Genomic DNA, 25248 nt, shown 5'->3' on the forward strand with positions numbered 1-25248 from the left:
AAAAGTTGTGCGATGTGTTATATTGAGGCACGTATGTTGTGGACCGCTATGTCATGTTTATGTTCATGTCATGTCGTGTTATGTTATCTTATGTGATGTTATGACTTATGTTACGTTATGTTATTTATCCTTGGTGCACGCCTTCTGCGGAAAAATCCATGCCTGAATTTTTGCGCAAAACCGAAAATTTCTTGTAAGTGCTTCTGCGTTCAGGGGTAAACGCTTCCGAGTTTACAAAGAAAAGTCCGCCATTTTAAATGCTACAGCGCTCGACTGTTAGCAAAAAAAAAAGCAAGAAATACCTGTGTAGAATGACGTGTAACGGGCAGGTTAGCGTTGAGCGTAACTATGTTCCCCTCTTGCTGCCGTGCCCGCCCCAACTTTTCCTTCCGGATATATAATTAGCGAAGCATATCTCCGCCCGGCTAATTAGGATCGTAATCGCGGATCCGGCGCTTGGAACACGGGGCAATTTGCACACCTCGTTTTGTGCACCCCTCTCGCACGACTGGCAGGGCGCGCTGACATTGGACCGGATTACTGTTAGGCATCGCCTCGGGGCTGACCATGTCGTTAGCTTTGTTGTCCGAGACGCCGTGACGACGCCCTCCCCTCGAGCCCTGCCCTTCGTGCTGGTATACCTAGGCTACGTGCGCGGACAAGATTGTTTTCCCGCGCAATCGCCGCAGTCCTTGAAGGACCGACGGTGCACCCGCCGATTCCTTTCACCTCCGAAATCGCTTATTAACGAGCGTCATTCTCCTATACGGGGCCTTGCGGTGGCAAAGACGGATACCTCGGAGAGCTGCGTGTCCGTATTTCAGCTGTACCGTTCACGATTTTAGGGGCGAAACCCCATAGGGGCTGGGTCTGTTGGCGTCTCCTGTCGTCGCCGTAATCGTTGTCTCATGTAGTCACGGTGCTAAAACAAACTCGTTTACGCCTCGCGCTAGAAACGTAACGCGTGCTAAGAAAACACCGAGACACTCGTTTACGCCTCGCGCTACAGAGCTTCGTGCTTCAAAGACAAAAGAACTTTACAGCAAAGGTGTATACATCTACTCCCCAACGGTTTCATCTCCGTTGGCAAAAACGCAAAGGCGCCAACAACGCACTTATGCACTGGTTTCGCGTTAGTAGAGATGGCCGGGGATTTTTGTGTGTGTGCGGTAAGCTTGCGCCGGTTTGTTGATGATGATTGTAGGGTTTAACGCGCCGACGCAACGCAGGCGATGAGGCGCGCCGTAGTGGAGGGCTCCGGATTAATTTTGACCACCTGGGGATCTTTAACGTGCGCCGAAATCTCGTACTGCGCCGGTTTGTTGGCGCTGGTTCCAGAAAGCGAAGAGACAATTCAAGGAATACGCCTTTTGGAATAAATAAATACCTCGTCTACCTTTTGCGTTAAGCCACGTCTGAATGAGAGCCTTCGAGGCACTGCGAAGCCCCCCACGAAAAACCGCACCGATGCGCTTTCCCTAACGCGTGATTGGCACATTGCGGGTAACACACACTTTCACTACCGTAAACGGGCAAAACGTAATTTGCCTTATGCATACGACCTCACTTGTTGCAAGCAACACGGGGTATGGACGATGATTCTATCGCTTTCGTCAGAGACCCCCAGAGACCCCCCAAAAAAAGAAAAGCTCCGCGAGTGTGTGACACAAAACTGAATCCCGTGCCTTTGAGGCAGATAACAACGATTCTTATCGCAACTGCGAACAACGCCACGAATAAAGCCGCTGTCCAGGCGTGAACAAAGCGGGCCCCTGAGACTTCCGGTTTCCTGGTGCGCGTTCCTTTTGTCTTCACTGCAGCGAGCTTTAGCTCGGGCGATTGTTTGCTTTGCTTCGTTCACCGGCATGTCACCTGCCCCGCATACATATCCGCGCTGCTCCTCGTCCTCTCGCGCTAATCTGCAACGATCTGCTGACGTGCTCCTCGAGGGAGCTGCAGGGCGAAGATGAGGACAAGGCTCGCCGCGCCCGTGTTTTCCCTGGCCGTGTACGATCCGGTTGCGTGGGCTGCGGTACCCCTCGAATGCAACAGCTTCTTTGTGAGAGGACTCGAACAGATAGCCTGGAAGCGCGCGGCGATAACGATTTTGCGCCATTTTTCCTCGAGGCGTGCTATTCCATGGGGTCGCACCTACAAACCTGCCAATTACGCTGTCTTGGTCTTTGCATACCGTCCCATATATCCGGTTTTGTGGCGTTCTGTGGTTGCGGTGGTAAAATGCGTTTATTTAGTCTCAAATAATGAAACTTTCATCCAATTGAAAGCACGTTTACGGGGAAATAAAAAAAACTTTTTACCTTTTTTTTTTTAATTTATAATGCTTACACCTGTCATATTTTTGTTGTTGTTGGGCGACCCTTGCACTGCATTTGGTAACTGCCCTTCTAGGGTTAAGAACGAAGCCGCGTAAGGTCTCCGCAGTGTCGCGCCACGCGAGGCTACTGCGTTGAAAGCTTTCGAGGCGTTCTGCCGTGGCCTGAGTGGCCCCACAGGCATACCAGAAGCTGCTCTCCAAGAATCCACTGAGATCACACGACCAAATGAAGCCTCCGGCTGATGTACCGCATTACGCAGTTGCCTCGAGTGGCATCGATCGTCGCAAAACAATCTTTTCACGCATAAACGCACGCAGGTGTGGGCATGGTATGCGATCGCCGTCCCTTCCTGGAACAAGGAGAGACTCTATACAACTCCTGGGACCCTCGCACTACGTTATACGTGCGACGCCCGTCAATATTGTTCAAGGAAGGTGGGGGTGTCGGTGAAAAATTTGTCGCGCCCTGCACAGAGTCGGAGGTACGCTAATTTACTGCCGGCTGCCGTTTCTAAATAGCGTGACGTCGTGACTACTAATTAACGTTTCGTTTCCTGACACGCGACACGGCCGTTTTTTTTTTCTCCTCCGTATTATTGCACGAGTCCACGCTTGGGACTTGCTCATCGGCTGCGTATACCATAGGCATACTTTGTAACTGCTGCACTAGGTCAGATGGAATAAAAAGCAAATCGATGAATTATACGAGCCGACGACGTTTCGGCTCCAGCCAGCAGTGCTCTCCGCGTGGCCCCTATATATCATTAGACCACCTACCGCCAGCGCCACGCGCGTGCAAATGAGGTGGGCGAAGAGGAAATAGGAAAGGTGAGATGATGATAGAGCGCGGCTTAGTTGCCGAGGGTGGAGCGACGTTTCGGTGTCAGCAGGGCCCGATCCGCACGGGCCAAGCTCCGAAAAAGCGCAGCACACTCGAAACCAGGAACCCGGGGGTTTTCGTGAGGGACAGCTATTGGACTCGGGAGAAACGAGTCCGCGTACGTTGGAGGGGCTAGGCCCGGGCTTGTGAGGGGGGTCCCCCTTTTATGGAGACGGCTGCTGTGCCTGGGAGGCAGGTCAAGCGGGAGTGTAGCGCGGAGAAACCAGTTCGCGCTTTTCAGGCGCAGTTCATCGCCACCACGCGCTCGCGGCGTCCGATGCGGGCGCCGTGACCCTGACCTGCTGAAAAACGTCGGACCCGCCCCCTTGCATGACGCGGCCACTCCTTGTCCTCTTTTAGAGACTAATATATATATATATATATATATATATAGAAGGCTTGTGGACGCACGTGTGAAGATGATAGTTTAACGAGACCGGACCTCGGTTGAAACGTTGGTTAAACTATCATCTTTACGCTTGCGTCCGCGGTTTTTGTTAGTGATTTTCCAAACCTTATTAAGGGAAGTATTCATCGTGCGCGCACGCACGCATACATAGCCATATTGGAAAATGTGACACTCGAGGTTGATTGATGACGTGCGCAGACCCGACGGTAAATGTGATAACCAGGAAAAACGATTCCTGTTGCACCTTGCACTTCATGTTTCGTTGCCTTTGAGAAGCACTGCCGGTCGGCCGAACAATAAAGGGCGCCTAGGGCGATGTCGGTCACAAAGCCGCGAGTTCGACCCTTCGCATTCAAGTCCAGGCTCCGCACTGAGGTATTTCTGTTTTATAGGTACAGGTGCTTGTCAAATGCGGCGGAACGGGGACCGACGTATACGCAGCGCATTTTTAAGAACCCGCCTCCATAAAGAAAAGTACTAATATAGGCAACATGGGTTGTTCCCTTCATATAGGGCACGCGACCGCTGAGATGGAAATAGGCGTGAAATGCCTCCGCGTGGGTCATTCAAATAACAAGAAAAGCGCGAACGTGAACGAAGACAGTGTGTCAGTATGTGACAGAAAGGGCGAAGAAGAATAAAAAGGGCATAAAAAGCTATAGTCCTTTTCGTCCTTATGCTTTTGTAGAACATACAAAGTATGCAGGGATAGAAGTATACGGTATAAAATTATAACGCACTGCCGCAGCGCCCCCTATAGGCCATCTTTTCTGAGGGGAGATAAAAACGAAGGCGGCTTTTTTGAAACGCGGATGCTCGGAGGTTGACAGGCGTGCAAGAACTAAGCCAGCGCCTGTTTCACGCACAACCACCCGGGCAAGGTTTGACTGGGGCGGTGAGGAGGTCTTCGAATTTACTCACCTTCAGAGCCTCCGGCCAGCTGCGGTCGAGCGAGCTTTTCTCCTTTCTTTTTTCTTCCCCTTTCGTCTTTCTGGGCGTTCGGTCAGCGGCTCGTCCAGTTTGACGTGTTCCCATTTCGGTTTAAACGCCGAGGTGGAGATCGCAGCGTTCGTTATTCGCGCCCACGCGGCTACGCATTTTAGGCGCGAAGGTAGAAGGTAGAAACTCACAAGGAAGAAAAAACAAAACAAAAACAACAACAACAGCAAAAAAAAAAACAAAAAAAAAACCCGGCGGTGCCCTGTTCCCATATTTGCGAAATCCAGAGGTTACAACGCATGAGTGTGCTCTGGCTGGATGGAACTTTGCCATAGTCGACATTCTTTGGGTTACGCAACCCAAACTGTTCTGAAAATCTTCGAATTAAAGGAAAACCGCTTCACTTGGTTACTCTCCGTAAAATTGCCGCTAACACCTCGGTACAAAGAAAACCCGCCCCGGTGGCTCACTGGCGAAGGCGTTGTGCTGCTGAGCCCAAGGACGCGGGTTCGATTTCCGTCCGCGGTGGCTGCTTTTCAGATGAAGGCGAAACGCGAAAACTCCCTTGTGTCGATATTGGGGCGCACGTTAAATATACCCGGATTCTCGAAATAAATCCGGAGCCCTGCATTATGGCGCTCCTCATAGCCGTGGTCTATGATACAGTCCCAGCGCCTGCTTTCAACTGACACAATCGCTACCGGGTCGCGCATCGTCCGCTGCTTCGATGATCTCTCGCGTGCTGTCGTTCGCACATACGTTCGTACCGTACGTAATGGCACGAGCAGCGGCTTGCGCAGAACGTCGGAGTCAGATTCAGATACAGATACGGCTTTATTCACTTTTGCTGTACACGGGACTTTTTTTTCTTCTGTCTATAAGCACTGAATGCTTATTGACCTTGCAGGCCGTATACGTTGCGAACATACGAAACAAATAGGGTAAGAGCACTCCGATTTTCTTTTCTTTTAAACAAGGCAATTGTTTGTCGTTAGGAAATAGCAGACTTATGCTCTGAAACGCAACACCAAAAAGCAGTAAACATGGTAATTTGCAGACAGCACAAATGCATACAATTATTCAGCAATATACGTATATTATGAGTGACGGAGTACTTTTTTGCCATTTTCCGCCGTGTTTTTTATGCTGTATAAATCGTTTATTGTTATTATATAGTACAGCTCTTATTATATTATTTCGCATTATATAAATCGTTTATTACTGTAGAAATATTATACGAACTGGGGGGTTTAGGAGCCGTTTTTCTGCTACAGACTCCGGACGCCGCTTTCTTGTTTAATATATTCCGTGTAATGCTTTCGCAAGCGTTAGTCAATGCCCTTGTTCAAGCGCCTGTGCAGGCATGGGCTATGCCAATGGTATGAATGAGTGAATGAATACACGAATGATTAGTTTTATGCGCTGTTTGGCTGTCTCGGACGCCTGCTTTTTCGCTCAATACTCCCTCATTAAAAACAAATCTCGCGGCGGGATATATATGAGTCGGCGTGGACTATAGTAATCGATCTGTCGTGGATTCCTCACTCGCAGTAAGGAATCCGTGCCCTGGCAAGCCAGCGATTGATGTTTGATTGACAAGCACGCCACGCACGCACGTTATGTTTTCGGTTCCGATGTTTCCGTAGTGGCGCGCCAAATAGCGCGAGACCGAGTCGCGACGGCCGCATGCGGGACCGCCTTCCATGCAGATGTACGTGGCACGCTTCCAATTTATCCTTTTTCTTTCCCGCACGCCGTGGCGATTTGCTTGAAAGGAGACGGACAACCGTGTGTCATTGGATCGTCCGTACTCTACACCCCGCATGTAAACACTGGTTGTCTCGCGCAAGCGCCAGGCATCAGTGCACGCGTCTGCCCCTTTGAAGCCCGGCGACAGCCGCAGACGACTCGAACCGTGAATTTCACGCCGAAACGAACGGCGTTTCGGCGGGACTGGTGGCTTGCGGTTCCACGGCGGAGAGATGGGATGCGTTATATACGGCTCAGGTCGTATTTAGTCACGGCTGCCCGAGTTCCTAACGGAGCAAAGCCGCTCGAAGGGCGCGCCGATGTATATTTCTGGTGGCTGCATGTTCCCATTCCTCTGGGGTGTTCGTCAGTTTCAAGTTATGCGCGAGATGCTTCGGCGTTTGTTGGCCTAGAGCTCCTCACTTCGGTGTACCACCGCCAGCACCAATATCATCATAACCATAACCGCGGCTTTTTATACCCACACAAGCGTAGTCATTTGCTCAAATTTGGGTGTTTTAAGTGCGAATGCACTTCTTAAGCGAGCCTGAATCGTCCGCCGCCGTAGTCCGCATAGCAACAGCTGCGGGTGCGCGCGCTCCTCGTCTTCCCTAGCAACGGGGGGAGATGGGCGCACGCTGCCTGGCCGCGTCCCCATGGCTCATTCTTGTTGTTGTTCCTGCTGACATGGCACATACCCACGTGGGGGATTGGCCAGGAATCGGGCGTGAGAAGGGCTAATGCACCCGCTTAAAGGAGTACTGACACGAAATTTCAAAGCTGAGATCCGCTCTAGCAATCAAGTACAACGACAACACAAATAGGTGTCTGTGAATAAATGCATCTTTCTTTCTTTGTAGTTGTGTGTGTGTGTGTGATCTCTCTTTCGCGAACATTACCGAACCGCGCAAATTCAACTCGTGCATTCGCACTTTCACATTCTTCCCCTCGGGGAAATGCGGGGGATTTTTTTGTGTAGCTGGGGTGGGTTCCTTGGGAGGTCGCACGCAAAATCGAGACCGCGGCATCTCTTCATAGACTCAACCGAGTCGTATAGTGACGGTGGCAGGTTTACGCTGCCACTTTCACTCCAGAATTGAGCTGCCAACAGTCCTGCTAGAGCGAGGTCGTTTTCACGAGCCGCACCGTTTATATCGAGCGCACACTGCGCGGAGTGGGAAGCGTTTTACATAGTACTCTCCGTCATCGAACGGATTGCGTGACCCGGATGCACTCGTTTCTCCCCTTCTCGGTCCTCCACTAACCGACGTCGCCCTGGTCACACGCCGCCACCGGGCGCCACCAGTCCACGCTTCTAAGTTTACGATCGCCCGATATGTGCACGTGTGCATGTGCGACCTGTCATCGCGGGGATGCGTCTTCCAGCTGCCGGGTCTTCGTGGGAACCGCGCTGTCTCACGAGCCCAGTGCACCGCCGCCCCCGCATAAACAAAAGGCGGGGTCGTCGATCTGCAGCCGGGGCCGCGTGTCGTGTACGACGCGGTTCACGGCAGAGCTATGCTACCGAACTCGTTCCGGCACCACATCGTTCACCGCCTGGACACGAAGAACGCTCCGCGCGACGTCGTGGGATGGGCACGACGCGCGATGCGCTGAGTGACGTCACGTTCGCATCACTCGGTTGGCTCTCTGGGAGGATGCGGACCAAGCGCCTCCAAGCGCACACTGTGGTTGCCGTTGAGAAGTCCCGCGGACCTGCCAGCAGGCGCGCTTTGGGCGCGCGACCACGAGCTAGCCCATTCGCGCCAAAAAAAAAAAGCGCGCCAAACAACGCAGCGGGTCCAAGCACGGAACAATCTATATCGCGTTGTTTTACCCGGCCTGCTGTGGTGGAAATCAAACTTCTTCCCATCTACGACATGAGAGCGCAATATTTCCTGGAAAGTGCCCTCCCCGGATCCTTCAAATACGGAGTGGAAAAACTGCCGAGACAAGAATACACGATAGCAACAAGCTTGTATGCATCGTTAAATTGCCATTTGCTATAAGCTCCACATTATACACCCCGTTTTCCCCTCGTGTCATTCGCCACTGAGCGATTTTATCTCGGCGCGCGTGACGGGGGGGAGGAGGGAATTCATATTACTTTTGTTTCTATCTCGAGGGGGATCGTTATGAAAAAGAGGGGGAGACAATGTCACGAAAGCGCCCTGTGCAACGAACCCGAGACGGCGCTTTGCCAGATAACGCTCCCCCTCGTCATCGGGCTCGCGTGTGATCAAGGGCTGTCACGGAGGACGCGGACTCCGAAAATCCATCACACTTCAGACCGGAGACGTTATCTGATAGGAGGCCCCTACAACAAATCTCCCGATCTCGCGACGCCATGCTTTGTCTTTCGTGCTTTTGTTTCACAAGCCGGCATCGTACCGCTGCTCTCTCTCTCTCTCTCTCTCTCTCTCTCTCTCTCTCTCTCTCTCTCTCTCTCTCTCTCTCTCTGTCACTGCTTTTGAAGCATTGGTTTTTGCTTTTCTTCTCGTGATCCGGTTTTCCCTTTATATTTTCCAGCGCGTCAGCTCCGCTTAGCTTTTCCATCTGCCATCTGAAAGTCGTATCCCCCTTTCCCTCTCTTCGCTTTTATTTCGGTCTACTTGTTTATCGAACCGTGGTCTCGTGCTTTTGGTCTTCTTCAATTACTTGCCTGTCATCCCGTGGTTTGGTGTCAGTGCAGCGAAGATACACAATGCCGCGATTTAGCCCCGCTGCTGTTCTTTTTCGCCCGCTATCTGGGCGCCCCGTCTTTCACTGCCCTGCCAGTATACACTGTCTCCATGATCCTTTTGATGATCCTTTGCTCTCTAAACTGGTTGCCTGTCGGTTGGTCCGAGTTCGAAGACAGCAGTAGCGCACAGAGTCTCCGTTTCGATCACCAGGCCCTTGTTCCGGCTTCCGGTCGTTGTCTGCTGTATAATATACATTACGGAAAGTGAAACTCGTGAGCTGAGCGTTCCGCTTGTGCATCCTGGCCTCTTATACGCTCCCACTTTTCGTTTTCCTTTTCTTTACTCTTTCAAGTAGAAATGCGAGCGGACAGGAGCGGGAGTCTATATATAGTTTTCGAGGCTACTAGTCCGATTTAACGGAGTATAATGTTTATTGTTTACATTTTATTCGGTTATTCATACTCCCACGACAACCTCTTGTTCATTAATTGCTTAATTAGTTATGTTTTTAAAATGTGCGTATTCTAAGAAGATTTTCTTGACTGCCTAGGTTTTCTTGACTGCCAACTCTTATTTCTGTCTTAATTTCAACGAGCCCCTCATTTCCCATTCTGATTCGCTACATGCATAGCGAGGGTCTCTGTTCTGGCACTCTTGGCGCCATAGGAAGCTTAAGAGGGTTCAACGCTGGTCGATTACTCTCGACATGTCGTAGACGCTCGAGTCACGGCCCGGGGGTTAAAAAGAAGGTCCCTTCACCCCGAGTAGTCCGAGTGGCGCTGGCTACCACCCCAATCACAGGAAACAAAAATACCTTAACATAAAAATCCAAGAAAGTGGAGGGGGAAATCGCCCCGCCCGTAGCGTAGTGGTTATCGCACCAGACCGGTATTCTGGAGGTCGTAAGTTCGGATCCCACCTGGCGGGCATTTTTTCTCCACTTGATTTCTTCCTTTCCAAATTCTTTATCTGTTTCAATGACCTACCACATCCTCCCCTTTGCTTTCCTAGATTTTCGTGACTGCCAACTCTTATTTCTGTCTTATGCTGAGAAGATGTATTTTGCAGCGTGAAAATGCTGTCCCGCACTGACTTTGGTCGGGATGTGTTCTGAGCTGCGTTGCGCGTGCGCAGTTTGGTCGTCCTGTCGACTGCGCCAATTTTAGCGCCGGTTTATTCTGCGTCGTCTGCGCGGTCGTCTGCTACGAGCGTACCATTACGTGTCTCGTCGTCTGTGTGCGCGTGTCTTCACTTTCTACCCCCTTCCAATTCTTTTGCGTACTCGCGTGTCGTTCCCCTTCCATCTATACGCGGCGTGCATTCTCTTCTCCGGTCCCTCTTCTTTTCATTCTTATTCTTCGCTCTGGTTTCCCGACACCAAGGCCGCACAATACGTAGTCGTCTGGTGCGAGCATCAGCCTCCATTTCCCGCCTAACGCTAGTACCGTGCAGTGGGAGCAGAAAATAAATTGCGAGCAGCTGTTATCTTAGACGCGCGCCGCAAGGCGTTATACAGCATAACAGAACTGAAATATTCGAGAGTAACCGCAGAAGCAAACTTTAACAGTGTTCAACTTCTGTAGATGCAACCTTTATTAAATTCGAGTGGAAACAACGTACAGCGAGAGGCTGTGGTGTTTGTCGAAAAGACGTGAAAGGAAGTGAAAACGGCACCCATTTCAGTGCAAAAACCGGAGGCCACGAAGGAAATTATTCTGCGGCTGCTCTGAACTCGCTAGACCTGGCAGCGTCGGCTTTGATCAGTTATTTAGGTTGTGGGTGTACGTTTCTTCTTCTTCTTTCTACGTGCTGCTGTCGTAGCAGATTGCGCGACATGGCGTCGGCGTTAGTGAGTGTCACAATAACCATTGATTCGTCGCAGATTAAAAGACGGGTGTGTTCACATGGGCTAAAATTCTTGTATTGTTCCGAGTTACTTCATAAACGAAAGAAAATGGAATTAGTAATTCGATGTTGTCTGCATCCGGGTTCGAGAAAAGGGAGGCAACGCCCGACTCCGGGGCAGGTAGTACTGTAGGTGTTGCACAGAACTACCACTTAGACGGAAGACCGTGCAGTAGCTCGTCCTTGACGTTCCCCTTCGGCACAGGCTTCGGCTTTCGCATTGCACTCTGGATGAAATAAGGAGGGAGTGTCGCGAGCTCTGTTTAGTATATCGAGCGCGAGAGACGACCCCCCAGACACTTGAGTCATCCGGCGGAACGCACGACGCCCTCTGAGTAGGACTCTACTCCGTCTTGGTTCGGTGACGCGGAGTCTGTAATGTATGTCACTCCGTGGCCGTGAAAGCTGTAATTGTCAAAGAGAGAATTTTCGTTGAGGTAAAATTTTTATTAGAGGTGAACGTGATGCAAGACATCACGAGTTGGCTGTTGCCCGGTTCGCCCGATGAGACCTGACCAGAGGGTCTTCGAAGCTGTTCCTTCGATAGGCCTTTTTGATGCTGAGCAGGCCCGGCCGAAGCCGCAAACACAGCCCAGGCACACGACGGACGCGAATCGTTTTCTCCGTGCCTCGTGGTCGGATCAACCATGGTGGTCGCCGAAGCCCCCTTATCGGGTAGCGCGGAACCATACCCTCCGATGGACGCGTACAAATACGCCACTCTTGGTCTCCGTCGTGGGTGGCTCGCTTTTGTTTTTTCGCTGCGTCTGTGTTTTATCTGTCCACCGTCCGCCTTTGAGCTCTCCGGCGTTTGTAAAGAGGGTCTGTTCCGTGACCCGCTTTCGACGGGGACACCGGTTTATCTTTTTTTGTTCGTTCCTTTAACCATCACCGTCGTAAATTCCTACGGCTGATTCCACTGGTCGATCTGGAGCAAATTTTTGGGGCGAAGCACCTTAGGGGCTCGGGCTGTCGGCGTCTCCTGTCGTCTCATGTGGTCACGGTACTAGAACACTGGGACACTCGTTTTCCAACGCCCCGCGTTATTTCTTAGCATACTTCTTAGCATGCTGTGGCGTGTGACATGAAGACAACTTACTCGTCCAGTCTGTCTCTAATTTAATTGCTGCAATCTGGTTCAACGCAAGAGAGGGCGCCACCGCCTCAGCAAGCGCGCGATTGCTCCTCCCACCGGCGCTTCTCCGGCGCCCAATCAGCGCCCGCCGTGTGGTAAGAGAGAGTCTTACAATCTTTGAATACACTGATACGCTGCGCGCTTCGCCCTTCCTCCGGTTTCACGTTAGTGGAGATGGCCTGGGATTTTTTTAATCACTGGGAGGCTTATCGACGTTTTTTTTTAGTCGTTACGAATCAATTCGCTCCGCCCTGCTCCGCTGAGAAAACTCACACTTCGTCGGAACCAACTGCTTCAGAGGGCTTGTTTCCTCTTTGTTGGATGTTGTGGATCTCCGGTGTCTGGTACGGTTTCAAATCGACCAGTAGAATTGACTATTACATAATCGTCTATGCCACTGTACCATTTCTTAAGAATGCGACATTATATCTGCTGCTCCTATTCCGCTATCTGGCTCTTAGACAAAGACGGTACCGAGTTCGTGACGCTGAGCGAGCGTTTTCGTATGTCATGAACGATGGTGATGTACTATCCCGCTACGACAATAAATCCTGAAATTGAGCGTATACGAAAAGGACGATGTACGAAAACACCGACTGAGGACGTTTCTCACTAGGCAAACTTATTTGCCTATACATTTACCCGCATAGAAATCGATGGAACGAGTCGAGGAGATGGGAAGCTATCGACAAAACGAACATGATGGCGTCATTTGAACTTCAATTTTTTCAATATTTTGGGGCTTTATGACCCACCCTACAACTTGGTTGTGCGGCAAGCTGCAGAGGAAGGTTCCGGATAGTTTTCGACTACGTGTAGACCTTTAACGTGCGCCAAAATTTCGACACACGGCTGTTTTCGCTTTTCACCTCCGTCGGGCGTTATGCTCCTTGCTTCGTGCGCAATGAGGTAGAAACGAGGGAAAGAGCGGGAGATCGTATCTGAAGCACACTGTTGATGAACGGGTTCACGACGGATCCTTCGGGAAAGGCGTCGCCAATGACTGTAGAGCGCGTATACCTTTGCGCAGAACAAGTTTTTGTGTCGGCCTCCGCCTGCAGTACACGCGTACTGCCACCCGTTCCGCGCTGCCAACCAACTCCACGGGCGACGTTGTCGGTTGCGCCACACAATCCAGCCACGTGTTCATAGTGCGAGATGGCATATAGAGGACAGTCGCTTGCTGGATACGCACGCACGTACGCACAAAAAACAACCCGTTTCCCGTCCCGCACAGCCCCGCGGCCCTACAATTACGTCACGTCGCACTGGTATAGACACGCATACATCTCTACATCGAATGCACGATAGTGGCGCCGATTTTTCGTACGGCGCAGCTGTGTTTCGTTCCAGGGTGCCTGCTTTGCCAAAAACACCTCCGACAGAAATGAAGGCCCGAATATGCCATAGTTTTTTTTCTCCACACGTTTTTTCTATCGTAATCCTGCTTAACCAACTGCGGTGAACTCAACAAACGAAACAAAAATCGTGGCTGTCGTTGGTATTGGTTAAGCTGTGGTGCGTTGGCCTCGTTACCTTGGAGGTGTTGCTGTCCGGACCGTCGTGCTCCGGATATCGGCGGAGGGGGTCGAACGGCGCGTGCGATCGCGATTTCGGTCGCGTTTCGTCGCAGCCCGCGGCTGAGGCGTGAAAGCGGGATTTCGTGTCTCTTTAACAGCTCGCTGGCACGCCTGCCCTATCTGTCGTCTCCAAGGTCGGCCTGAGCGACAGCGCGGTTATATGTGTGCGTAGTATCGCGGTGTATATATACTACCGCGAGCTTTCATCGCCCCTTGATATAATGGTCGCACCTCGGTAGATGGTTCCTGGGCCACTTCTCGCTGTTCGCCCGATTCCCGTCGTGATGGCGGAGCGGCTAAGACGTTCGGGGCCGCTCGCGAGTGAGCGCGTAGTCGATACTATCTATACGGGGCAACTATAAGCTGGTGCGCCGCTATTTTGGAGTCAAAGTGCGTGACAGCCCTGCGGGAATGCGTGCTCAGTGTGTCGGCGAGCGATTCCTATGGCTACAGGAAATAGCCTTTGTTGACAGTAAGGATCGTTCGATATAGCGTTGCGAGGTGTTGTGTAATGTGATTAATATAATATAATATAATATAATATAATGTAATATAATATAATATAATGTAATATAATATAATATAATACAATATAATATAATATATTCCACTTCACTTATATTCGTTTTGTTTAGATATCCCGTTAGGGCGTAAAACTGTATTACGTCTCAGGGTAATTTATTTTACCCTCAATGGTCGAGTTGAACAGTCCAGTGTATCATTATTGCGCGACCTCTTGCCGTGAATTGCACTGAACCAATCCGTGCTTTTTCGGAATGGCTAATTAAGCCTGCAGTGACAACATCTGCTTTGTGTGTGTGTGTGTGTGTGTGTGTGTGTGTGTGTGTGTGTGTGTGTGTGTGTGTGTGTGTGTGTGTGTGTGTGTGTGTGTGTGTGTGTGTGTGTGTGTGTGTGTGTGTGTGTGTGTGTGTGTGTGTGTGTGTGTGTGTGTGTGTGTGCGCGCGTGTGTGCGTGCGTGCGTGCGTGCGTGCGTGCGTGCGTGCGTGAACGCGCGCGCGCCCCAGAAAACGGTTTCGAAGCCACAAACTGAAGCGGGGTGCGCTTTGTTGCTAAAAAGACAACAGGAAAAGCCCTTTACGTTGCTTATGATGAACGTCCGAGGTTAAAAGAACTATTTTCTGACCGCATTTCTTGCTGTAGTACCGTACGGCAAGGCTCCAGTATACGAATACAAAACGTTTGTGTTGCAGGTGAGCGCTTCAAAGGTTCCCGCGTTTCGGAAGTACGAGATGTCTTGCGAGCCTAACGTAACGGAATCATGTAGCAAAATTTGTCTCCCTATATTTGATTTCCAATACGAAAAAAAAAAGTACGTTTGTACGTCTATTGCGAGGCCAGCTGCATCAGCGGCTGCATTTTGAGATTCCTTGTGGAGCTTTGCGCTTCATGCTTGCTTGCCTGATGTTGCTTCCTGTAGTATTTTTTTTTCTTCCCATGTTTGGCTTTCTCTACTTGTGTAACAGGCCTGCTGCACTAAGTAGACCGGAACTGTGGCCTATTCCGGTTGAAAAATAAAATCACGTCCTATGCACGCGCTGCTTTTTTCCCCCTATCTGTCTCTTTCTCCTTTTTTTTTATTTTGAAGTAAGTTTGCGGGCGCTTTCTTCTTCCCCTTGGCCCCATGACAAGGTCGCTTTTCGAAGGTCGTGTTGAAACCTGCCCTTCTTGTGGTGATTCTTTCAATCCGTGGCATGCGTACTCACGATATGCGCAGGATGCGCAGCCGGAATTCGCGGAAGAATGAAAGGAATCCGGCTGCATGTCCTCGCGCGCTTCGTCGGAAAACAGCGTCAGTCAGTAGCGTAACGTTCGCGGGAGTAGTGACGGGCTACTTTTGCGAGTAGTGATGACTGGGCAACAAAGTATGCGCACGTGACTGGACGCGGGGCACGACAAGGTAGCTTTGAAGTTTTACCAAGCTGGCCTTTCTGGGTCGACGTCTCAGCCGGACAGCGGCCTTTCTCTAGTACGTCTTTCTCAAGACATACCACGCCGACCAGTAATCAGTTTGAAACGCTGCCAGGGCATTTCTGTGTGGAACCGCTGATACTGCCCCTAAAAACGCGCCTTCAAAGGAATGCATCAATGTATAGTAGTGAAACCGACTTACAAGTACCTCGGTATATAGCTCTCTATAGCAATATACGGAGTCTTATGGAGGCATTTATTAAAGGCCCTGAGCTGCCCATACTTTCGCATAAGACCGTTATATTTCACCCGAAAAAAAGAGCGTCCCCAGTAAAGCATTTCGGTATGGAAGCGGAGCCGATTTTACTGGGACTCTGTCTAAAGCTGGCAATTCCCAATGGGGAGTTGCTGCAATTTTTTAGAAGCGCTCATTTTAGGGGCGAAGCCACTTAGGGGTTCGGGCTGTCGTCGTTTCATGCCGTCGTGGTATCATGCAGTCATGATACCGGGGCACTCGTTTTTCAACGTCTCGCGCTAGAGCGCTTCGTGCTTCAAAGACAGCATACTTTTACGAGAAAGCTGTATACCTCTACCCCACAATGGTTTCATCTCCGTGGGCAAAAACGCCGAGGTGCAAAGAATACACTCATACACTGCATGCTTCGCCCCTCCCCAGGTTTCACGTTACTGGATATGGCCCGGGATTTGTTGTGCATCGCAGCCAGGGACAACTCCGCTTGTAGTACGCACGCGCACGCGCACCCGCCATGCACGCACATGCACACGCGGTTTTTGTACCCGTCACCACCACGAAAAGGGTGCGCTCGTTTTAGCCTGGGCACAGGGTGAGGCGAAAGCGGCGTCCAAGTTCCGCATTGCACAGGTGCGTCGTGGCATCCGGCCATGCATCCTTTGCTGGCGGCTCGGCGCGACCGTCTTGACCGCCACACGGAGCTCCGTACGTGCAGCAATTACGCACTCTCGTCCAATTAAGGCCAGTTCCGCCGACCAATTCGCGCGCCTACACACATGTCCTCCGCCTGGGTTACGCAAAGCCGCGCGTCCCGTGGACGCAATTAGAGTGCCACGGGCTGGCTCATCGCGCACGTACGGGCCTTCAAGTACGCGCAACTAGGCAGGACGCCGCCGAGGCTTACGCAACTCCTTGCCTTGGCGGCCATGATTATGTGAACCTCAGTTTTGTACCAGCAGCCGTCTCGTCGCTGTCCGCGTTGACTAACACGCTCACGATGCCTAATTGTTGCTGTTAATTGGAATAATCATAATTCTGCCTGCACGTACGCCGAAAGCGTCGCAGGGACACCCGACATCTGAACATCATCGCGATAGACACAGCCGGGATGCATGGAAATCCTCGACCGGTACAAATGTCACGAAAATTTAGCGTTGTAACACCATCAATGGGATTTACTCTTGTATTGCCCAGGACTGGCTGTTATCACGTGTGTGTGCCGGGACTGTGGTTGTTGTCAGAACCAGCCTTTTATATAATCTGGACAAAGTTAATCGTGCCTATATATCACTGTGCTGACGCGACCACGCGCCCTGAAAACGATGCTTTAAATATCTGAAATAGCGTAACTGATTTACAGTAAACGCTGGTCAATAAAATGTTATCAACCACAGAAAAGCAATCAACTATATGCGCGGACGCACTTCGCTGTGCCGTGCGTTGGCTGTACGACTAGCGGAAAGCAACACGGAGATGTTGTCTCTTCAAGGCTGTAAACAACTTGGTGTAGTAACTGCGGTTCCAGTACAATTCGTTCAGGCCAAGCGGCAGTTGGCCGGTCTCGTGTGACATGCGCCCCCTGTTCGATCGTCAGGCGCGAGGCGCTTAATTTCGCGGCTCGTGTCAAGGACAAATTTCGCTACGCCCACTCGTCGTCGCTCGATCGGCGTGGCAGGTGCGATTATAATGGACTCGCTCGTCCGTCCACTGTCGGCACTTGCAGTTACATCACGCTTCTGCGGCCGTTTCCAGTAATGGACTGCGCACGCGTCGTGCATGTACGTGTAACGCGACCGCCAAGGCCGTTCCGCCGCTGTTTCCACGCCATGCGAGCGGCCGATGTTTTATACGTGCGTGTGTGCGCAGCTCTCGATTGAGAGCTGTTACTTTCCCGGGAGGGAAAGAACTGACCACGTGACCTACGTGCGCGCCGTGGACTTGGCGAGGAGGCCTTAACGCGGAAACATCCTTGGCGCGAACGTAGGCTACGATATAAAAGACCCGATATAAAAGACCCCATTGATGTTCCTCCGACTGACTCTTCTGTTTTCATTTCAGTGTCTCCGCCTGCCAGTATGAAAAGCGTGCAGGCCTTATGTTGATGGACTGTCGTGGCCTTGTTGTCTGGGTGGTGTCGATGTGGATTAATTTATCGTAAGCGGCTTATTACGGCTGTATTATACACGTCTAGTTAGTTGTTCGCGGTTGTAACGCGCGTTGGAGAAGCTAATCTCGTCAGTAGGGTAGCGAGCCGCACTCTTGTCTGGTTAACCTCCGTGCATGCCTTTCCTGTACTGTCTTATCCTTAACGTAATCTGGTTTGCGCTGTGCCCGCGCGTGCTTCTGTAAGCGCGGTGATTGGCGCCGCTATCTGCTGGCGCGCAATTATTTACGTCCGTCGCCAACGGCAACTGCCGAGTGCTGTGTGCGCGCTAAAGAGAAAGTATATGGTGTTAGTCGTGTATGTGATGGCGTTCGAAAGGTGAGCTGCAAAAAAAAAAAAAAAAAAAGGTGAAGAAATGTGGAGCCGACTTTGGATCGTGCCAGAAAACTGCGGCACCCGACTACGTACGGTACGCCTGTCATCTGTGGTGTTCAGTAGAGAGAGAGAGAGGCAGAGAGAGCTAACAAATAGAGACATTTGCTTGTTTTTTTTTGTTCCTCACCGTTTACGAGCAACCTATGCCAGAAACTGAGGTGGTGATCATCATCATCATCATCATCATCATCCTCATCATATTTATATATTTACGTCCACTACAGGACGGAGGCTTCTCCTGTTGACCTCCAACCGCCCCAGTCCCGCGCTGCTCGAGTCCTCAGTTTACCCCCGAAGTTCTTTATTTCATCCCTCCATCGTATTATTGGTCTTCCCCTTCTACTAGACCAATATCTCTTGGTAATCACTCTGTTACCCTAATTGTCCACTGGTTGTCGGTTCGCGTCACTACCTGGACAGCCCAATTCTATTTCTTTTTCTTTATTTGACCTATGATATCCTTTACTCAAGTTTTCTCCCTGATACAGGATGCATGTTTGTGTTACTCTTCTCATCATTTTCTCCGTGCCCCGTTATGAACGTGCTTATGGTTTACACCGCTGAGGGGAGTCATCTGGCAAATTTCCTCGATGTCAAACAGGCGACATTTGGGGAGCGAAATATTTCCTCCACTCCTTTTCCCAAATTAGGTAAGCTGCGGGAAGATTCTCAAACACCAAGCGGGATATGGAGTCAGAAGGGATTTTTTTTTTTTTTTTGGTAACCGGCAGTGATGAGTTTTGATTTCGGTTCTGAAATTTTCCCTTAAAATAGTCCTCTCAACAAGAGGCTACTGAAACGTACCGTATTTGTCAAACTTTTCTGGTTCGAAAAGAAAAAAATGAAATAAAAGCTCAACGCTTAACTGAACGAAAGTATTTCATGGCGGTGAAAAAAAAAAAAAAAGGCGTTTTCTCCAGCTCTAGCATAAAACATAAAACGTTATAGCCTCACTTGAGAGTTAAGTTTGAACTTTTTTTTTTTTTTGCGGCCTATGCACTTTTGGCGTTGCCTTGAAAATTTTGACATAGTCTGTACAAGGAAAGTAGTCCAGTACACGCTGTCCTGGAATATCCACAACGCAGCTTGAAACGCCACCCCCGAGGCGACAACCGTTTCGTTATTCGTTGGAACCGCGCAAACGCGAGTGTGATAAGCGGCGTGAACGCGCGTGTGGCACACGGCCCGTATCGGAGTGTTAACGCGCGCACACCTATTACCCCAGTTCCTAGGCCGCCGGCCTTGTCTCGCAGTCGAAAGATCGATGAGATCTGCGCGTCGTGGCGAAGGCCGCGGTAGCGATCCTTCATTGACGGCTTCCTGCTTCGGCCTGCCTTTCTCGGCCGTTGGCTTCGCGAATTCTTCTGGCACGTTCGGCGCCTTGTATGCGGTGTTTGTAGAAGAATTTGCCAACTGTCACGCTTTGGGCACGTACGGGGAAGCGATACTCGTCGTGCGTTGTAAAGGGTGATGGCCGAAATTAAGTAGAAATTACGGGTCACTCTCTCTCTCATTAATGCCGCGAAAGATAAACGAGGCCAACAAGCCCTTCCAATTTGGATAAGATTGAGATAGATGTTAGTATGTCGGACTCAACTATGATTACTTCTACTTTTATTGGAGCGTTTGGACGGCGCGCTGGCATTACTTCTGAAAGGGTTTTACCGCACCGCTGCATTGCTGCAGCAAGGTAACACGGTACTTCGGGTCGTTGGCAGTTCTTATCTTTTTCCATGGGTCGGGGCTGTGGTGGGGTTTTGTCTCTCATCGTTAAAGATAACGCACATGCGCTGAAACTTGACATTTGAGGCTGGTGGGCGAAGGTCGTTTTCAATGCACAACCAGGAAATCCGCCTGTCCGTATGTAACGTACCTGCTTCGTATCGTCATATGTTGTCCCTGAAAAAAAAATATGCCTTGCCAGCAATGCATCTGTGTTAAGCAGTGAAGACGAGTCTACGACGAGGCCAGACCGCATACATTGGCGCCTGAAAAGTGCCTTCCCATCACTGCACTTGAGTCTAGCGGTGGAGCCGACCTTAACGGAGCTCGACGCCTTCATCCGACAATTCCCATTTGGGAGTTTCTTCATACTTTTGTTTTGAATACCCACAGCCAAATGTTGCTGTCTCACGAAGCAAGGCAGGCAGCTTGGCCAGACCGCCCCTTTGAGTTCACTAAAGTGTGGTCTCTCTGTCTGTGCCCTCGTAACCAAAATGGCGTCTTTTTTCTTCTGCGCAGGCACACATGGTTGCAGCTTTCGAGCAGTCCCTGTCCAATATGACGTCACGGCTTCAGCACCTCACAGTCACTGCTGAACAAAAGGTACGCCTAAGTGCGCATGCGCCACACAGATGCCACGGACGTCGTTATCAGAGCTTGTCTAACCTGGAATCGGGTGCAGCGTCATCGCTAAGCAGGAAAATGTACAGTTCGCATTTGTTAGGATATTGACTGTGGTGATAATGGAGTTCCAGTGAACGTACTTCACATGCAAATGTTTAGCTGAACTGGACCCAGGTGCACCCAGTGAACAGAATAGGCAGTGGAACAGCGAAGAAGGAAACGCTAGTAGTTTATAGAGTAGTTAATAGAGTAGTTAGAGTATAGAGTAGTTTAGCTTATAGAGTAGTTAATAGAGTAGTTTATAGAGTAGTTAGAGTATAGAGTATACTCGGTGACAACTTAAGAACGGCACCGGAAGTTGCCGCTGTGCCTTATCACCGTAGCCGGATGTTTTTCCGCGCGGCGCAAGTAGGGCGTTACTGGGAATATTTTGAACATGGCGTGAACCGTTCCCGTGATTTTTTGGACCTAATATGCTTATAAACGACTCCAGTGACGACAAACAAACTGCGTGAGACAAGGCAGACGATATCACGCATTCATAGCAAACCCCTTTCAAAACGCGCGCGCACTGACGTCACGGGTCCGGCGCTTTGGCAGAGTGATACACTACATGGGGTGGTGCGTTCTTGAGTTGTAACCGAGTATAGTTTAGTTTATAGAGTAGTTAATAGAGTAGTTAATTTTTCCAAAAACATTGGATGATAAGTAAATCCATTTTATGGTGCAAGACTTGTGGACAGTTTCCTGGGGGAAAAAAATCACGATTTCTTGGGGGCAATATTCGAATGTCACGGCCGGGTGGGCACTGCATAACTTCTTGAAAACGTTACATAGACGTCCTGAAAAGTAACAAAAAATGTGGCAATGCTAGCACTAGCACTTGAAAAATAGCGGATTTTCAAGGAAGTCTCAGGGGTCCTTGCAAGTGTATGCGCCGATCAGCTTCATAAGCCGTAGAAGTGTCTTTCTTATGGCAAAGTTGTGAATGAAACTTGGTAGGCAGAAAAAAAAAAAACAATTTTAAACTAGCTTCGAGGCGGTGAATGAAGTAGGGAAAAGCTTAGCATATCACGACAGTCTCTACTTAAGTGCTTCCAAATCTCACTGAAGTCCAGTGGCACAGCTATAGGAGTGGCCTCTGAGAGGTAAAACAAGAAGCAATTAAATGGGACACACTTATTGAACAGAGATTGGCAACCTGCAGCAGTATTATGTGGCTCCAGCACGTCGTCAGAACCCCCACCCTTCCCCCTGGCACTGCCCATCTGAAGGCCGACGCGGCAGTTTTGACTGCAAATGTTGTTAGTCGGGATACATTGATTGCCTACAGTCGGCATTGTCCACATCCTCACACTTAGACAGATTATTGTCAATTATTGTCAAATATTATTGTCTTGTCGATTCACCGAATTTTTTCTCTTTGCCTGCAAAGCCCCCTCCCCCCACCCGATTTGCCGTCCAGCCCTCCTCCGTGTTGGCTTCATGCAACTCTGCCCTCCACCTCCCTCTTATAGAACATGTCGTGTGTTACACATTGACATTGTAGTATTGTTTCTTTTTTTTTTTTTCTGTATTTCCATTTCCATCTTTCGGTGTAACTATAACCATTGCGTGTCTATAGCATGATTGTCATGGATTTAAGTTGGTTTAATTTGCCACACAACACGCACTGAATGGATCTATCTGATATCCTTTAGGTGTAACGGGTGCTGTTACAAGTGAATATTTGACTCCACCAGCGCGGGACACCTGTCTTCAGTAAACGTTGCTATTGTTGAGGTGCACGGACGACTTTTTGTTTTGGCATGGCAGGCAGTATGGCCACATGCATTGATGGCGGGTTTTAACCAGTTTGCTTTTTTTTTAACTATAATCTACTGTCCTCGCCTAAATTGAGACAGCATTCCAATGTGGCTGGTAGTCAGCTCCACTAAAATAGATCTAGATTAGTATTTCTACGTAAAGAATCAGTACAGACGCAATTTATTTTGCTTATTTAGATATATTAATCTCGTAAGGACCATAAATTATATTTGCTGGGCTGTGGCACAATTTTACACCCTTTACGAAAAACAAAACAACAAAAAGAAAAAAAAAAACCCTTCAATATCTGGGAATATGACCAGTATGGGAATTTTGGACAGCTTGTGTGCATTGCAAATACTTCCAAAACAATTAATGCTGTAGAATAGATGGGCTACTAATTATTTTTGAGGGTGCACACAAAAAGCGCAGGTTTCGGGACGTTTAAAGTTCACCATGCATCAGGTACTTTTTCAACGTACCTCATGAACACTGAGGCATTTTGCTGAACGACATTTTTGGTGTTGTTTGCATGCTCAAAATTCTGGGTTTTGTCGCAGTTAAGCAGAACAGTTTGTGTACACAGTTGTGCATACGGTGACAATTAATCAGCTATTTGGCAGTGGATGTGAGGTCTTTCTGGTTGAATGAATTGTACTGACTCCATGACTCAACTTAAATTGCAGAACACACACAATTTTACATCAAAGTGTCGTTCAATTGTGCTTAAATTCACGCCTTTCTCTTGCAGTGAAGCTAAATAGTCCGTATACACGGGGCACAAGAGTAGCTAAAATGGGACACACGCCGAATATTTGAATGTCATATTTCTGGTAATACGTACCGTACTGACTTCCTACAAGGCGTGGCGTGCACAACTGAACAGTTGTAGAATGAACAACATGTAGAGAGCGTCACGCTCGCACTTGGCTCTGAGTTGAAGCGAAGCAAAGCATTGTTTAATAAACATTTCGTACAACGGTGGACGTGGGTCCTGAAGTAGATATAGTATAGCTGGGAAAGTGTGCTGGTACCGTATGTTGCGTTTTTTTACTCCAAAGAGTCAGCGCATATTCGTACGTTCCCTATGCGAGATAGTTGCATTTACACAGTTTTTTTCAGCTGCAGTTTCAACTTTGCGCCCCCTCGGACTCTTCTGGAGCAATTCTTATTCTGCCAATACTCCACACCGCTGTGAAACGAGTACCGTGGAGCCGCGACCAGTGCTTGGTCCCGAATTCAGTCGCAGAACATCTTAAAAATAAAGCATATGCCACGATCACATTCTGCGAGCATTAGAGCCCGCTGGAGCCCAGGAACAAAATCGTTAGGTTATACACGAGCATATTGCAACGGATAACGCTAGGTTGCGTGGAAAAAAGGAGATAATGTGAGCGTAAAAAGTGGGCTTGTACAAAATGGCCCCTCATGGAGGCTTCACATACGAACTTTCACAGGGATGCCAAAGTCTCGTTTGTGCGGCTTGGGCGTATCCGTTCGTAATAAGAACGAAGTTATACATGTGGTGGCTTCCTTACCGGAGTTATCTATTCTCGCCAGTCGCGAGTGCACCGCACGTGCAGTGGCCAAGGCCAAACACCTCCCACCGCGACGCCGAAGGGGACCAGATAACAGGCGCCGTGCCCAGCGTTCATTATGCGAGCAGATAGATATGCGGTATTTAATTTGCCCGCGTTTCCTCTCCCTCTTCCAGGACTCGGAGCTGACGGAGCTGCGGAGCACCATCGAGGCCCTGAAGAAGCAGAGCGCCGAGGCCGGCCTGACCAAGATGGCGCTGCAGTCGATGGCGGCCGTGCAGCGAAGTATGGCGCCCAGTGGCGGCACTGCGCCCCCCGGTGGTGGTGGCTCGACTAACCTAGTGCGCCGGCATACCTTTAACACGCCCAAGGACGCTGCCGCCGGTGGTGAGCCGTCGCCCTGCCACCCCGCCACCCCGCGCACCCCTAACATGTCCACCACCTACCCCCCTTCACCCCCTCTTGCTTCGCTTCACTAACACTCCCTGGAATGAGGACCTGATGCTTTGTGCTAAGCCTTTGTATGTACTTGCATTTCTCATGTTAAGTGTTTTGAGCGGCTGCTTATGCCTGCACAACATGCGCAGTGCTGTGGCGTATGTATGGCATAAGAAATGCTAAGTGAGACTTGGTTAAGGGTAAGCAAATTTAGATGAATGCCGTGAAAGTTTCTGGAAACACAGGGGTGAGACTGTGGCAGAACTCCACAGGGCACCATTTAAACTTTGGCAAGCAATTAATGCTGGAACACTATAAAAAGGAAACAGCTGTGAAGCACTGCCTGACAGGACTTGAGAGAGAGAGATTGGCAGAGTACTGACAAACAGTTGTCTGTCCATGTGCTTTACACAAAGTACAGCTAATGCTAATGATTGCCAGTGGTCATCTATTGACCAGGCACCAGCATGTTAATATGCGCTATGTTAGCTGTGTAAGAGGGTGGAAGGATAATGCATACAAAGTGTTTAGATTATACGTGACATATGTCAGTGTATGCAATGCATACACTGTGTTTATATGCGTAATTATTTTACAGGATTATCAGTAATGCGAATTAGTTGAAAGTAATAATGCACAGTTGTACCAATGCTTTCATATGCTTTGTACTGATGCTTAGCATATGCTTTCAATGTATTTTGATGAATGGTACGTACCTAGCAATGCTTGTGCTGAAGGGTCAAATAATGACTTAATGCTGCGCAATGCAGCCACGAATAACGC

The 25248-nt window shown here is 49.7% G+C and overlaps 1 protein-coding gene across 2 annotated transcripts in view; it reads left to right on the forward strand.

Moving 5' to 3' along the window:
- Positions 1–25248, forward strand: part of LOC144138901 (uncharacterized) — a 917654-nt gene that overhangs the window by 789194 nt on the left and 103212 nt on the right. For both annotated transcript variants that reach the window (XM_077671409.1, XM_077671410.1), the window contains 2 exons: positions 20579–20662; positions 24204–24414. In XM_077671409.1, coding sequence (XP_077527535.1) covers positions 20579–20662; positions 24204–24414 — 295 coding nt within the window. The remainder of the gene's footprint in view (positions 1–20578; positions 20663–24203; positions 24415–25248) is intronic.

The sequence above is a fragment of the Haemaphysalis longicornis genome, unplaced genomic scaffold (assembly GCF_048455015.1).
Source record: "Haemaphysalis longicornis isolate Haplotype H1 unplaced genomic scaffold, Haemaphysalis longicornis Haplotype H1 scaffold_5, whole genome shotgun sequence".
Classification (NCBI taxonomy): domain Eukaryota; kingdom Metazoa; phylum Arthropoda; class Arachnida; order Ixodida; family Ixodidae; genus Haemaphysalis; species Haemaphysalis longicornis.